This window comes from Pteronotus mesoamericanus, unplaced genomic scaffold, assembly GCF_021234165.1.
Source record: "Pteronotus mesoamericanus isolate MK-2021 breed Mesoamerican mustached bat unplaced genomic scaffold, CSHL_Meso_final contig_74, whole genome shotgun sequence".
Classification (NCBI taxonomy): Eukaryota; Metazoa; Chordata; class Mammalia; order Chiroptera; family Mormoopidae; genus Pteronotus; species Pteronotus mesoamericanus.
The window spans coordinates 16983061-16999649 of NW_026555247.1; the positions used below are offsets into that span (position 1 = coordinate 16983061).

General features: G+C 41.5%; 1 protein-coding gene across 3 annotated transcripts in view; it reads left to right on the forward strand.

Annotated features, from left to right (window-relative positions):
* Window positions 1-15996, forward strand: part of MOCOS (molybdenum cofactor sulfurase) — a 50062-nt gene extending 34066 nt beyond the window's left edge. Inside the window, exons 11-16 of one of the 3 annotated variants that reach the window (XR_008529994.1) lie at window positions 23-147; window positions 7920-8025; window positions 10477-10615; window positions 10983-11035; window positions 11831-11935; window positions 15840-15869. Coding sequence is in view for 2 of the 3 variants with exons in the window: in XM_054583544.1 (XP_054439519.1) it covers window positions 23-147; window positions 7920-8025; window positions 10477-10615; window positions 11831-11935; window positions 15840-15992 (628 nt within the window). In the remaining variant the exon portion in view is untranslated. Of the gene's footprint in view, window positions 1-22; window positions 148-1592; window positions 1889-7919; window positions 8026-10476; window positions 10616-10982; window positions 11036-11830; window positions 11936-15839 lie in introns of those variants that run through there. The other 2 variants (XM_054583544.1, XM_054583545.1) reach the window with 2 other exon arrangements.
* Window positions 15997-16589: the final 593 nt, after the last annotated feature.

A 16589-nucleotide genomic window follows, 5' to 3' on the forward strand; every position in this document is an offset into this window, starting at 1 on the left:
CTCCCACTCCTTTGTTTTGCAGGGTAAATACCTATGATTGTGGAGAAAAAATTTCAAGCTGGTTGTCAAAGTTTTTGGGCCGTCCATGCCATTTGATCAAACAGAGTTCGAGCTTTCAGAGAAATGTGAAGAAGAAACATCAGCAAGGTATCACATTTCAGATTGGTCCTTGGGGCATAGGACCTCAGGCTTACCATTGCATGCGCCAAAGTCAGCCTGTGAAGTGGAGTTACAGAGCACCTTGCTCATGTATAAAAAGTGGGTGGTCTACCTTCAGTAAAAAGATGCCCTGGTGACCCCAGGTCAGCAGGACCCATGTGTGGTCTCCAGGAGAACCCTGGGAGTCAGGGTGGGCTCCCAGACAGCTGCCTCACCTCTGCCCAAGCTCTCTGCTTCAGCCATGCATGTTTAGAAGCATTATTTTGTTTTGTTAAATAAAAACAGGGGTAGCTTGCTAAGTCCTAAGAAAACCTGGATTTCTAGTTTTGGCTCTGTCTCAAAATGGCGTGAGACCTTGGCAAGTCCTTGGTGCCTCAGCTTCTGGAGGCCTCAGCTGCTTAGACTTAAACACATTTTGACAGTTTTCCTGCCATAAGCTGTTAGTAAGATGAAGTGAGACAGCAGAGAAGAAAGTACTTTGAAAGGTAACCATACCACAGAGAAAGAACAGATCATCTTCAGGTGTCCATTTAAATCTTGTCTTCTCAGGAGAGCCTTGCCTGACTTCTGTCCATAGAACCAAAGCCCTTACTGCAACTGCCCCGCTCCCCTCCCCGTGTTACCTTTCTCTGTGGCACGTTCAGATCCTGTAGGCCATGCATTTCGCTGTTATACTGCATATGTCCTGCCTTCCCTCGACTAGATCTTGAGCTCCATGAGGGCAGGGATTTTTGTCTGCTTTGTTCAGTGCTGCATCCCCTGTGCTTAGAACAGCACCTGGCAAATAGTAGTTGCTTAGTAAATACTGGATGAATGAAGGCGTGGATCATTGCTACAATACTGGTTTGTGCAGGGATGACCTGTCCTAGTGATTAGCTCTCAGGGAGACTGGCCCGTGACTCCAAGTAGCATTTTGATCATCTGGGGACCAGTAATGGGGTCTTGGGGCCAGCAAAGGTGAGCCTACGACCCCCCTGAAAATGTGAGATAGAGAGAAGAATCAAAAGATGTAATCTACTTAGACTTCTACAAGTTCTGACAATTTTTCATGTCATGAGCTGTTTAAAAATTAGAGTTGCTATGTGATAGGGAAGGAGAAGAAATTTATGCTCATTTTATGAGGATGTAAGCTGGTGGCGTTTGGGCATGGGTTAGCTTAGAGATATGATTATATGGGAGAGAAAAATGAACATTTTCATGAGTAGAGACACATAAGGAGTGGGACTTTTCAGGACGTGCAATACCCTTATAAATGATCTTATTGAATATGTTCCAGTTATTCATAATGCCTCCTGTTTACCGGGGGCCCCCCTGGGTCCTCAGGAGGCTGGCTGAGCTTATTAAGCTATAGTCATGGTCCTTCTGGACCTCAGTTTATTTTTTGGAAAACTATTTTATTTTCATTTTTAAGATAATTTTTATTAAATTTATAGGGTGACATTGGTTAACAGGACCACACAGGTGTCAAGTGTGCATCTCTGTGATACTAGATCTGTGCACCACATTGTATGCCCACCATCTAAAGTCAAGCCATCTTCCGTCTGCACCTCAGTTTAGAGGCAACGACTCACCAGCAGACATGACTCTACAGTGAAGATCTGTGGAAAGGACATGAGCGTGGGGGAAGCATCCTCTGCACCTGGAGGGAGTCACGAAGGGCTTTAGAGAAGAGTTTGTAGCTGCATCTTAAGAGGAGTTCACGACCACCAAACCAGTATTATAAGAATTGTTAAAGGGTCTTATTTAAAAAGAAAAAGAGAAAAAAACAGCAGAATATAGTTATAAAGAATAAAATGGCAATAAATACATACCTATAGATAATCACTTTAAATGTAAACGCTTACATGCTCCAATCAAAAGACATAGGGTGGTGGAATGGATAATAAACAAGACCCCTATATATGCTGTCTACAAGAGATCTATCTCAGATCAAAAGATCCACACAGACTAAAAATTAAAAGACGGAAAAAGACATTTCATGCAAATGGGAATGGAAAAAAAAAAGCTGGGGTAGCTTTAAAACAAAAGGTCAAGTAAGACTTTAAAACAAAGGGTATAGGAAGCGACAAAGAAAGATACTGCATAATGGTAAAGTGAGCAATCCAACAAGAGAATATAACCCTTATAAACATTTATATGCTCAACATAGCAGCACCTAAATATGTAATGCAAATCATGATGGATGTAAAGGGAGAGATCAACAGTAATACAGTGATAGTGCAGGGTTTTAGCACCATGTTGATATCAGTGAACAGATATTCAAGACAGAAAATCAACATGGATACAGCAGCCTTAAATGACACATTAGATCAGATGGATTTAACTGATATCTTCAGAGCATTTCGCCCCAAAGCAACAAACTATACATTCCTTTCAAGTGCACATGGAACATTTTCTAGAATAGACCGTATGTTAGGAGAGAAAACAAGTCTCAGTAAACTTAAGAAGATTGAAATAATATCGAACATCTCTGACAACATGGTATGAAACTAGAAATCAATCACGAGAAAAAAATTGAAAACACAGAGAGACATGGAAGCTGTCATTATTTGCAGGTGACATGACACTGTATATAGAGAACCCTAATGGTTCCACCTAAAAACTACTAGAACTGATAAATGAAGTCAGTAAAGTAGCAGAATACAAAATAAATATCCTTAAATTAGAAGCATTTTAAAATAGATTTAATTTATTTTTAGAGAGAGGGGAAGGGAGGGAGAAAAAGAGGCATTGATGTGAGAGAGAAACATTGATTGGTTGTCTCTTGCATGTGCCATGACTGGGGGACTGAACCTGCAACCCGAGCATATGCCCTGACCAGGAATTGAACCAGTGACCTTTCACTTTGCAGAATGACACCCAACCAACTGAGCTCACCAGTAAGGGCAAATCAGTTGCATTTTTATACACCAATAATGAACTATCAGAAATAGAAATTAAGAAAGCAATTCCATTTAAAATTGCATAAAAAATACCTAGGAATCAATTTAACAAAGGATATAAAGGACTTGTACTCAGAAAATTGTAAGACACTGAAGAAAGAAATTGAAGAACATACAAATAATCGGAAGCACATACTGTGCTCATGCAGAGGAAGAAATAATATCATTAAAATGTCTGTACTAGCCAAAGCAATCTGTAGATTCAACACAATTACTATAAAGACACCAATGGCACATTTCAAAAAAACTAGAACAAATATTCCAAAAATTTATGTGGAACCAGAAAAAAAAACCCCAAATAGCCACAACAGTCTTAAGAAACAACAACAAAGTTGGAGAAATACATGACCTGGTATCAAACTATATTACAAAGCCATAGTAATAAAAACAGCATTGCAGAGGCATAGAAACAGACATATAAATCAATGGAACTGAATAGAGCCCAGAAATAAACCCACACCTTTATGGTCAATTAATATTTGACATAGGAGGCAAGAACATACAATGGGGTAAAGACAGTTTATTCAATAAATGATGTTGGGAAAATTGGACACATGTGTAAAAAAATGAAACTAGACTGCCTTCTTATACCATACACAAGAATAAACTCAAAATGGACTAAATGTTAGACTCGAAAGCATAAAAATCCTTGAAGACAACATGGGCAGTAAAATTTCAAGCATTTCTCATAGCAATGTATTTTCCGACAAATATCCTCAGGAAAGGGAAACCAAAGAAAAAAAATAAATGGGGCTACATCAAACTAAAAAGATTTTGCACAGCAAAGGAAGCCATCAACAAAATTAATGGAAGAACATATTCACCAGTGGTATATCTAATATGGGGTTAATATCCAAAATTTATAAAGAACTTACACAACTCAACACCAAAAAGCCAAACAACCCAATTAAAAAATTGGCAAAGGATATGAATAAACACTTACACAAAGAGGACATACAGATGACCAACAGGCATATGAAAAGATGCTCAATGTCACTAATCAGCAGAGAAATGCAAATTAAAATCTCACACCCATCAGAATGGCCATCATCAATAACTCAACAAACAGTTAGTGTTGGTGAGGATGTGGAGAAAAGGAACCCTCAGTGCACTGTTGGAGGGAATGCAGACTGCTGCAGTCATTGTGGAAAACAGCACAGAATTTACTCAAAAAATTAAAAATGGAACTGTCTAATGACCAGTGATTCTACTTCTGGGAATATATTCAAAGAAATCCAAAATACTGATTCAAAAGAATGTATGCATCCCTATGTTCATTGCAGTGTTACAATAGCCAAGATTTAGAAGCAGCCCAAGTGCCCATCAGTAGATGAGTGGATAAAAAAGCTGCGGTACATTTACACAATGGAATACTACTCAGCCATAGAAACTAAGGAAATCTAACTTTGTGTGACAGCATGGCTGGACCTAGAGAGTATTATAGGAAGTGAAATAAGCCAGTCAGAGAAAGACAAGTGCCATATGATTTCACTCATACGTGGACTCTAATGAACAAAATAAACTAACAAGCAAATACAAACAGACTCACAGATACAGAGAAGAGACTGACAGCTGTCAGAGGGGAGGTCGGTTTGAGGGCTGGGTGAAGAGGTGAAGGGATTAAGCAAAGGAAAAAAACTTCATAGACACAGACAACAGTGTGATGATTCCAGATGGAAGGGGCAATGGGGGAAGGTAGAAGAAGGCAAAGAGGGAGATAAATGGTGGTGGAAAGAGACTTGACTTGGGGTGGTGAACACAATACAATATACAAACGATGTATTGTAGAATTGTACACTTGAAACCTATATAATTTTATTAACCCAATGTCGCCACAATAAATTCAATAAAAATTAAAAAGCAAACAAAATGTAGTTTAAATAATTGCAAATTATGCAATTTCTAGCATATTATGAATATAGTCTTTTAAAATTAAAATGTGTAGTCATGCTTTTAAACATTAGCCAGTGGACTCTCAATAATTTAGTAATTTGGTTCCCATGAATATTTATTAAATATATATACAAACTGCCTTCTATTGGTCAGATATTTTATCTTTCCTTTTCCTTTTTCAACTTATATTTCCATTCTACTTCTTTAATGGGATTTTATCTTCCTGTTATATATTTTATGCTTGAAAATCTTTCTTTGATCACCCTATCATATTTATGTGAAACTAAAATACTATGTAAATTGGAATATATAAACACTTTTAGAGTTTATTGTGATTGTAAGTAATTGTTAGGAAATTTCTTCTAGGTTATGTTATTATAATTTTTAATAATATACAGTTGATCAAAGCAACAAAAGTATATTATAAATTTCAAAAGAGTGTGAAAACATTTTTGAAAACAAATCTCTTAATGAGAAGGCTGGGTTTCCCTTCCTTAATTCCCATATTCACAAATAACTGTCACTTATGACCGGAATAGCTGGTGCCCAGTACTGGTTCTCTTCTGAGTAATCTTATTTCAGTCAATAAAGAGCTTGGGATGAAAGGAGTATGGTTAACCTACTGTCACTCAAACCTTTCTTCTGAGTCCCAGGGATCTAACATTAAGATGACTTTAATCATGTCACTTGACAACTTAATTAGGTGTGGCAGTTTTGTGGAGAGCAAAGAACTGGAACCCATCTGACCTATAGGAGGATCATTCACACAAGCTTTAGAGACTAATTGTCTCAGCACAGGCCCAGGGGCTTTGAATGGGGCTTTTGTTTTCCACCCTGCAGATTTTTAGCCCCAAGGGGCAATGTGCCCAAGGAGAGGTGCAGGCTTTCCTCTGTGAAGTTGGAGAAAATCCTTCTGTGGAAGGGCTGGGATTACACCCGCTTCTCTGACAGAGCCATTACAGCGAAGAGGACATTCGGAAGTGGAGGGTCCAGAAAGCAATTCTCTTAGAAGTAGCCATTCCCGTGGACTCCAGGGCCCTCAGACCTGGTTTGGAGACAGCTCACTAGGCTCTGGTCCAACCAACCCTTCTCATCACCGTCTTGGAAAAAGACAACGATCTTGGCCCCACACATGGGAGATGGATGCTAGGCCGTGGGCTGCCAGCAGTTAGGGACACATTTGATTTCACTCTGATCCCTTTTAGTAGTTTTAAACCATGTATTATTTATTTCTAAAGTCAGTATTTCACACTTGCCCAAGGGCAAAAACCAGCTTCTCTGCACTGAGATTCAGAGGCCTTCCTGGGCCTGAGGCCTTCCTGGGCCTGAGGCCCTCAGCGCCCTTCCCGGCTGCAGTCCTGGGGCAGGGCCCAGGCTCCGCCCCCGCCCATCTCTTCTCTTACTACTGTGGCCGCCAAGTCTTCTCTGCTGGAACAGCTTCACTGCAGCATTTTATTGTTATTTTCAGATTACTAACAGAGTATTCTAGGAGCTCCTTTTCTTTTAGTTTTTGAGAGGTTTGAGCCATGCCTAAGACATTTTTATTATTTTCAGGGCATTTTTTTCCCCTTATAGAAACAGTCTCTGTTTTTAAAACATGCATGTCAATGGAGCACAGTTCATTTGCTTTCCAAGAAAACAACTCTTCCTTTATTTTGTTTAAAAAATTTTAAAATCTAAGTGTATTAAAATTTCTATTGAGGTCTAATTGACATATAACATTATAGTAACTTCAGATATAACAACATATTAGGTTTGATATTTGTATATATTGTAAAATTATCACCACTATAAATTTAGTTTACACTCATCACCACACATAGTTACAAATTTTTTTCTTATAATGAGAATTTTTAAGATTTACTCTTCTAGATACTTTAAATACGAAACACAATGTTATGAACTGTAGTCACTTTCGACCCCCTTCACCCATTTTGCTTACCATCCCCCTCGCCTCTGGCATCCACCAATTTGTTCTCTGTCTCTATGAGATTGTTTTAGTTTTTGTTCTTTAGATTCCACATATGGTATTTGCTTTTCTCCGAGTTATTTCATTTGACATAAGAGTCTTCAGGTCCATCCATGCTGTCCGAATGGCAAGATTTCCTTCTTTTTATGGCTGAATAATATTATGGTCTGTCTAGAAGGTATTCATATCATGTGATATGAAAAAACAGAGACATTTGTTGAAGAAGATACAGGACACAGAAAACATTGTATATAGGGCAATGACACCTCTGTCCCCTTCAGAATAGGCACCTTAGGACCTCACACAGTTTTCCCAACCGCCATCAGCTGCCCCGTTTTATTTTCCTGAATATTATTGACAGTCTGAAATCTCTTCCCTTTCAAAGCTGATTTTAGTTTTGGGAAAAGCCAGAAGTCACAGGGCACCAAATCTGGGCTATAGGAGGGCTGAGTCACCTGGGCGGTTTGAAAAAACTCTGCACGAGATGTGACGCATGAGCAGGGATGTTGTTGTGATGAAGTTGCCAGTCACCAGTTGACCATAGCTGTGGCCTTCTGAATCACCCAGATAGTTACAGCAGAGGAATGTTCAAGCTTAATGCAAAATTTGATGCAGATTTGTTGCTCAACTCGCTCAGTTATTTCGAATGTGATGGCCACACAGTACACATGCTCACTCAACAGTGGCTACTGCCCCTCCTGACTAGTACAGTGAAGTCATCATTGTTCACGCATGTGCATTCCAGTCCACTCTCCTTGGCTGCCGGGTTACATCAATGCTACACAAACTGTTCTTGTTATATTAACAATGGCTGGATTTTTTTCTGGACAGATCTCAGAGAGAGAGAGATGTATATGTGTATATATGTGTATATATATGCCACATCTTTATTTAGTCATCCATTGATGAACTCTAAGGTTGTTTCCATATCTCTTCAACTATTCCATCACCTTTAGGTCAATCTGCTGGTACAACAGCCACTCTTTCTCTGGTGAATGAGGCCCAGTATCTGCTGATAAATAGATCCAGTGTTTTGGAACTCCAGCAGCAATTAACCACCAGGTAAGAGAGACCCTTTTACGATTTGCTGTTTATCTCAGAAATAACATGCAGGTGTACCCACTTGTCCCTACCAGTGAGCCTGACACTGACCTGGGGGGGGGGAAAGTTCCTTGAGTCATGGAGTCCAGGCTTTTCATGAAGAGACTGAGACCCGGAGAAAGCACAGAGCCCTGTAGGTAAATCCTCATTACTCTTTTGGAGGGTTTCTTTTGTCGTCCAATGTCCTTGATGCCCCCAAGATGCTTAGTGGAGAACCCCAATTCTTATTTTTTAACATTTCTTAACATTTACTTTAATGGAATTGCCACCAATGCGATCTAATTACATTGCCCACCCTCCCACTGCCTTCTGTCCCCCAGGAGCCTTGCTCTACTTCCACGGTCCCTTAAAGGGGGAAGAAGAGTGGTTATAAAAGGTGTTAAAGTTGCAATTGTAGACATTACTTGTCTGTATCATTAGACAGAACCAGCGCCCCTGCCTGTTCCCTCCCACCCAGTGCCCTCCCATGGGCCCTGAAGGCAATGAGGTCAGCTCTGGAAAGGGACTTGGTTGGGTCCAATCTCCCTCATTGTTCTTTAGAGGAAATTGCTGTCCCAAGGTCATCAGACAATTAGGGAAAAAAAATCACTATATGCGGGAGCTGGTCTGCTCATTCCTAGTCCAGGGGACAGAGGGAGGAGGAGCACACACTGCCAGCTCTGTGAGCTGGAGATCCTGTGGCTCCCACGGGTCACGTCGTCCTGTGCGTTTGTGTGCACGCTCACAAAGACACACAAGCATAGCTTAACAAATGTGACAAAGATAGACTGTTTGCAGTAATTCCTGTTTATAGTCACTGGCAAAAACATACGCTATTGTTCCCTTGACCTGGCGCAGCTCAGCCTTCTTGGGAGCAGAAGTGGACGTGGCTCATGGGTCCCTGGGTGTTCACTGAGTTAGAGCCGCACCAAGTGACCCTTCTCTTCAGGTACCTAGGGCACTGGAGAGAGCAGGTCTGTGGTTTTCTGGGATGCTTGGTGCAGAAAGACAGGAAGCGGAGGCAGGCTTGCTGCCAGGACGGGACCCTGTTTCCCACTGGTTCATTTGGTGCAAAGCTGATACCCTGGGGGTGGGTGGGACAGCTACTCAGAGATAAGAGGAACAGTCTCATGGCTCATACGCAGGGATGGTCCCTGGGGACCCTGGTTGGTGTATCTTTGTGTTCTCTTTTCAAATTTGCCAGCTGCTGTCATATACATGTTGACCATGATAGCTTTTGGACATAAAACTTTCCTATTTATGAAGCATAAAAGCAAGCTTTATAACCTGGAGGGTAAATCTAAAATCAAAGGATTTTAGGCCTGGCACGTGGTAACCCAGTCATTTTAGGTGAGGACACTTTACGTCTCACAGGTCACGGGAGTTGCACAGCTACAGGCCAAGCCAGCCTTAGCCGTCCTGCGCCCGGCTTTCCGCACTCTGTTCACTGTTGGGGAGGGGCCTGGGATACAGCCGTGGACCCCTTCCCCCTCAGAGCCCGTCAGTTCTGTCCCCAGGGAAAACTCAGTCCTACTCAAGGAGTTCTCGCAACTTAAACAATTTTTGAAATATTTTTGTTGAAGTACAACAAAGTGCAAAAATCGTAAGTGCACAGCTCAGTGAACTTGACAGGTGTATATACCCACGTAACCACCGCCCAGATCAAGCAGAGCACATTTCCAGGACCGCAGAAGCCTCCCTCTGCCCCCTCGCAGTGAGCCCCACGGAAGGTCGCTGCTGTTCCCACTTCTTCCACCGTGGAGGGGTCACCTGCCCTTAAACCCCGTGTAACGGGGTAAAGCATCATACCCTTCTGTTCATTTTCCAGACGCTTTTTACTGCTTTTTCCCTTGGGAGAGAGGGTGCACAGATATGAAGAGAGCCATTTTATGGGACCTCATGGCAGTCAACAAAAACTTTAAACAAGACTTATAAAAATAGCATATGCTAGTTAATATTGCAAACAGAATAGAAGTTAGGGAATAAATCTAACCCCCCAAATAGACTCTATATTGCTTTATGATGTTTTAATATCCCCCAAAGAGTGTGATGTCTTGGTAATTAAGCTTGATACTCTTTAAATGCCTTATCCTGACTCATCTTGTAGAACTGGTGTTCTCTCAGAAGTTTATTCACTTCTGTTCTCCTGGTTTCCAAAATCCTTCACACCTTAAACTAAGGTCTACACACCCTTTGCCCCGCCTCTTGTGGGCCTCTCCCCAGACCTGGGACCCTATCCCAGAGGAGACCGCTGAGGTCTCTCTAACATGTGGTGGCTCTTGGCCTCACGGTAAGAGCTTGTTCTGATCACCCAGGCCTCAGGACAGAGTGCAGTGGATGAAGTCAGGTTTTAAGTGGTAGAAACATTGAATTGTCAAAACAATGTAATTATCCACCCCCCTCCCTTTTCCCTTTTTGATATGTCTTAAACAGTGATGAGAATGGAAAGGAGGAATTATTCCCAATGAAAGATCTCATCCCCCGTTTTCGTGCCAATATTATCACCAATGGAACAAGCGCTTTCGAAGAAGAGAAATGGGATGAGATTTCAATTGGTTCCTTGCATTTCCAGGTGAGTTCTGTTATCCTTCCTTAAGGGCTGCTAATGGAGACTGAAGCCTAGCCCAGGACGGCGGCAGGTGGCAGGTGGGAATCCCTCCTAGCCTTTGACTCTTACCCAGGGGACCTCAGCAGGTTCCCCTGGTTTAATGCCCAACAGCGAGAATGCCAGTGATAGGCAGAGGCCAAGACACAACCAGATTTAGTTGAGTGCCCACTTTGTGCTTCCCTGTGTGTGAGCAGAGGAGGAAATGGTTATAAGAAAATCCAGTACCTTTGCACCTTTTCTGTGCGCAATGAAAAAAGCAGCTTGTCACTACTGAGCAGCATTCTTTCTTTTTCTATGTTAACATTTATGGGGGATTTTCTTTCTATAAAAGCAATTCATGCCCATGGTGGACCGTCCAGACTAGAAGTACGAGTATGACCCCTGGTAAGAGGCTGTGTACTGTGTTTTATGTAGTGTGTGTATTGTGTATACATGTGTACATACACATACACATGAATACATATGTGATTTTGTTTCCTGCTTATTGCAGTTGTAAAAATAAACATTTGCCATTTTATTTAAAGCCCTTTATGCATTAATTTTAAAACGTGCATGACACAGGTTGTATGACAGGATGTAGCGGGGTTGGTTTAACCATTCTTCTCTACTATTTGATGTTTAAAATACTATCAGATTTTCCCCATTATAAATAATGTGAGAAATATCCTTGTATGTGAATCTCTGTTGGTACTTCTGATTGTTTTCTTGGGTTAAATTCCTAATAGTGAAATTGCTGGGTCAAAGGACAGGGACGCACTCGGGTGCTTTCTGATGGCCTCCTCCCAGAGACTCAGTGCCGGGTCTGTGGCTGTTTATCTTCTCCCAGTTTGTCTTCCAGTCAGTTAGTTCTCTTCTTGCTGGAGGCTCCCCAGCATTCCCCAGTAACCATGTGAGATTCACAACCACTCTTGTTTCTCTGCAAAGCCCAGAAGGTTTTATCAGCAACCTTTCAGCTGATAAAAAAATACGGATGATTCTCCAGTGTCATTGTGAAGGGGGGCCACGTCCTGGTTCCTTACAGTTAAGAGTAGGGTATTGGGGATTTGTGTATCAGTTTGAAATTGGCGGGAGGATGGCCTGGTACAACCCAAATCCTCCTGGACACAGAGTCCTCCCTGTGGATTTGGGGGGTTTGGTTACTTTCATTGCAACGCTGTCTTTTCCATCCTCCCCACCCAGGTTTTGGGGCCTTGTCACAGGTGCCAGATGATTTGCATTGACCAGCAAACTGGGCAACGAAACCAAGATGTTTTCCAAAAGCTTTCTGAATGTCGAGAGCGAAAGGTAAGCATGAATGCAAAATATGATAACCCAATTTAAGACCCTGGTATGTTATCTACCACAGAACTATATCCCTAAGAGTGCTGAGTAATTTTTAGAAGCAGGGAAACATTCAAAGGCTGATGGGCTACCATTAAGTTTCTGATTTCATCTGTGGCACCATCTTATCTTTTTCATACATATCTTCATTTTTATAGGGCTCTTATTATGTGTACGTTCGATGTCCCCAAATCTTGTTGAAGAGATATAGAGTGTAAATAAGAAGTAGATAAGTAAAGTAACTCTATTTTTGAATCATTATTTTCTTCACTGCAGAGCTCTTATGAAATGTAAGGTACCTTATGGCAAATAGTGTAGCTGCATAATAACAGTCAATAAATGTCACTGTACTAAGCTTGTAACTCATCTTCTTGAGGGTTAAAATAACTAAATGCTGTTGTTGCGGAGTCCAGATTAGAAAAGCTAAACTTCTTCTTCTTTTTTTTGATTAATTAATTTATTTTTTCAACTACATTTGTCTCTGCCTTCCCTCCACCACATTCCCTTGCCCCCTCCCCGCTTTCCCTGCCTCAATCCTTCCCCTTTGATTTTGTCCATGAGTCCTTGCTATGTGTTCCTTGACTTTCCCATTCCCTTCCTTTTCCCCTGCCCACCCCTCCCTCCTTCCCTCTTGTCTCTGTTTGTTTCTTTTCCTTTCAGTGTTGCTGGTCTTATTTTCCTTGCATCTTTGTATTGTTGGTTAGGTTCCGCTTATAGGTGAGATCATATGGTATTTGTCTTTCGCTCCTTGGCTTATTTCGCTTAGCATAATGTTCTCGAGTTCCATCCATGCTGTCACGAAGTTTAGTAGTTCTTTTTTTCTTTCTGCTGCATAGTATTCCATTGTGTAAATGTACCATAATTTTTTGATCCAATCATCTACTGATGGGCATTTAGGTTGCTTCCAACACTTGGCTATTGTAAATGGTGCTGCTATGAACATTGGGGTGCATAGGTTCTTTTGAATTGGCATTTTGGGATTCTTAGGGTATAGTCCCAGCAGGGGAATCATGGGATCAAAAGGCAGTTCCATTTTCAGCTTTTTGAGGAAATCCCACACTGCTTTCCACAGTGGCTGCACCAGTCTGCATTCCCACCAACAGTGTACTAGGGTTCCCTTTTCTCCACAGCCTCACCAGCACCTGTTGTTTGTTGATCTGTTTATGACGGCCATTCTGACCGGTCTGAGGAGGTATCTCATGGTGGTTTTGATCTGCATTTCTCTGATGGCTAGTGATGCCGAGCATCCTCTCAAATGTCTCTGGGCCCTCTGTATCTCTTCCTTAGAAAAGCATCTACCCAAATCCTTTGCCCATTTTTTGATTGGATCATTTGTCTTCTTGGAGTGGAGTCGAGTGAGTTCTTTATATATCTTGGAGATCAGACCTCTATCTGATGTATCATTAGCAAATATATTTTCCCATGTGGTTGGCTCACTTTTCATTTTGCTGATGTTTTCTTTAGCCATGCAGAAGCTTCTTATTTTGATGAGGTTCCACTTCTTTATTCTTTCCTTTATGTCCCTTGCTTTAGGACACATATTGGTGAAAAAATTGCTGTGTGGGATATCTGAGAGTGTCCTGCCAATGTTCTCCTCTAGGACTTCTATGGTGTTGCAACTTATATTTAAGTCTTTTATCCATCTTGAGTTTATTTTTGTGTATGGTGTCAGCTGATGATCCAATTTCAATTTTTTTGCATGTAGCCGTCCAGCTCTCCCAACACCATTTGTTGAAGAGGCTATTATTGCTCCATTTTATGCTTCTGCCCCCTTTGTCAAATATTAGATGTCCATAGAGACCTGGGCTTATTTCTGGGTTTTCTATTCTGTTCCACTGGTCTATGGCTCTGTTCTTGTGCCAGTACCAGATTGTTTTGAGGATAGTGGCTTTGTAGTATAGTTTGATGTCCAGTACTGTGATCCCTTCTACTTTGTTTTTCTTTCTAAAAATTGCTGCAGCTATTTGGGGTCATTTATGGTTCCATATAAATTTTTGAAATGTCTGTTCTATTTCTCTGAAATACATCATTGGTATCTTAATAGGGATTGCGTTGAATCTATAAATTGCTTTGGGTAGTATGGACATTTTGATGATATTAATTCTTCCAATCCATGAGCACGGTATACGCTTCCATTTATTTGTGTCTTCCTTAATTTCTTTCTTCAATGTTGTATAGTTTTCTGTGTACAGGTCTCTGACCTCCTTGGTTAAATTTATTCCTAGGTACTTTATTTTTCTTGTTGCTATATCGAATGGTATTTTTTTTCTGATTTCTTCTTCTTCTCTTTCATTGCTGGTGTACAAAAATGCCTTTGATTTCTGAATATTGACTTTGTAGACTGCTGTTTTGCCAAGTGCACTTATTAGATTGAGTAGTTTTTTGGGTGGAGTCTACAGGGTTTTCTATGTACACTATCATGTCATCTGCAAACAATGATAGTTTACTTCCTCCTTTCCTATTTGGATGCCTTTTATTTCTTTTTCTTGTCTGACTGCTGTGGCTAGGACTTCCAATATGATGTTGAAAAGAAGTGGTGAAAGTGGACATCCTTGTCGTGTTCCCGATCTTAGTGGGAAAGCTTTTAGTTTTTGCCCGTTGAGTATGATATTGGCTGTAGGTTTTTCATATATGGCCTTTATTACGTTGAGGAATGCCCCCATTTATTCCCATTTTGCTGAGTGTTTTGATCATAAATGGGTGTTGTACCTTATTGAATGCTTTCTCTGTGTCTGTCGAGATGATCATGTGGTTCGAGATGATCATGTGGTTTTTGTCTAGAAAAGCTAAACTTCTAACAGATTGGTTCTTTAGGAAGATTTATTTTCAGGATCACTCTCTATTAGGACTTTTTGTTTGCAAAGAATTCTAGGAAGTCAAGTAAGCAGTTAGGCTGCATGGAGCAGTTCTTGAAAATTAACTGAAATAGTGCAAATATTTAATCTTTCTCCAATAATAAATTGGCAGGTTAAATCAGGGTAAAATGTCCTGCACTGTTCCTGTGTTTCTCCAAAACCAGCGTTCGCTTCACAGTATTTGATTGACACGGTCACCCTACAGACCTGGGATAGATACGGCCTTCAGAGGTGTTGCACTTGAGTGTTATGCCAACATGCCTCTCTGTCCGCTGAGGCAGGCTGTGTCAGCTGGGGGCGTGGGGACCTTGAGCCTGCCCCATGCAGGCTGCCAGGAGAGGGGATGGGTGGGCACAGATATTACGATGCATCAGAGCATCGCTGTAATTCTCATGTGCAGAAATCTTTTATTATGTTTTAAAATTTTTGAATATTTTTAGATTTACCAAAAAATTACAGAGTGCTCAGAGAGTTCCTGTGTACTCTTCATGCACAGTGTGCAAACCTTAGAATTCATTTGGCCCCAGCCCCTGGTCTGGCGCCTGCAACATGGAGAGGGAGTGGCCAACTGATGTTATCACAGGAGTGAACAGAGCTGGGAGCACGTCACAGACTCCAAAGTGTTCTTACTGGCTTGCTGGCATTGATGGCAAACCAAGAATAGACTTCATTTTGGACTTTTTACCTATTATGGACAATTTGCAGAACTTAACTCGCACTACATGTTCTCAAAGGAAAATGCAGGGGAGACAGGAAGAAGGAGAAAGAATGGGCCCAGCCATAAAGAGGGATGGGGTGACTTTTGGGAAAGGACGCCTTAGAATCAGAATCTTTGGTGTCTGAAATGAGGATTCTCCTCGTTTCCCACTCCATTTTACTAAGTGACCGATCAAGTCCCAGGACACGTCTTTAAAGATCTGACTTAATTTTAGTTGAACATTATTATTTACAAAATGATTTCAACTGCCAAATAATCTAGCTTGTTGCTGCTGTTGTTGCTGTTTCATTCACAGGTGAACTTTGGAGTGTACCTGATGCACATGTCTTTGGATTTATCTTCTCCACGTTTCTTGTCTGTAGGATCTCCGGTGTTACCTGTGTTGAAAGAAAACATTGAATGCTCCAATTTACCTGCTTCCAAGAAACATCAGAATGTTATCTCCTAAAATTTTTTTCAGCATAAATTAAAATTGGTCTTTTACAACTATCTCTGCTCTTATTAAGATCAGCACGTGGTTCAGTAAAACTTGGTCTTTTGAACTAGGGGAGTTCTCTTCCTCTTGGAGGTGGAGAGTGAGTGCTGTCACTGCGTTTCTCCTTCCCCTGACCCCGCCCCCCGCCCCCCAACCTGTGCACCGGCCCTGCTCAGGAGGGCAGTTCCCAGGCCCTTCTGCTTTCCGTGAGGTGCAATCAGCATGAGTGCTGCACACACATGTGCTGCAAGTGGGATAATTTTAATGAGATGAACTTCATGCTGAAACTCACCAGGGATATTTAACCTCCTCCTTTTTGCTATTTCCCCATGCTGTTACTTTGTCTTTAGAAAAACACTCTAGTTACTCTTCAACCCCCTTGTGTGGAGAAAGGTAGCCTAATCTTGGGGAGTGAGAATGCGCCCTGCTCCCTTCCATGTACATGGAGGAGGGGGGTCCAGAGTGCAGTTCGTGGCCACGTTCCTTAGGAGAGGTCCGACCAGGGTATTCATGTGTTGAGCAAAGGCTCAGGCCATCAGCCCCCTTCCTCTTGCTCCCTATCCCTGCCCA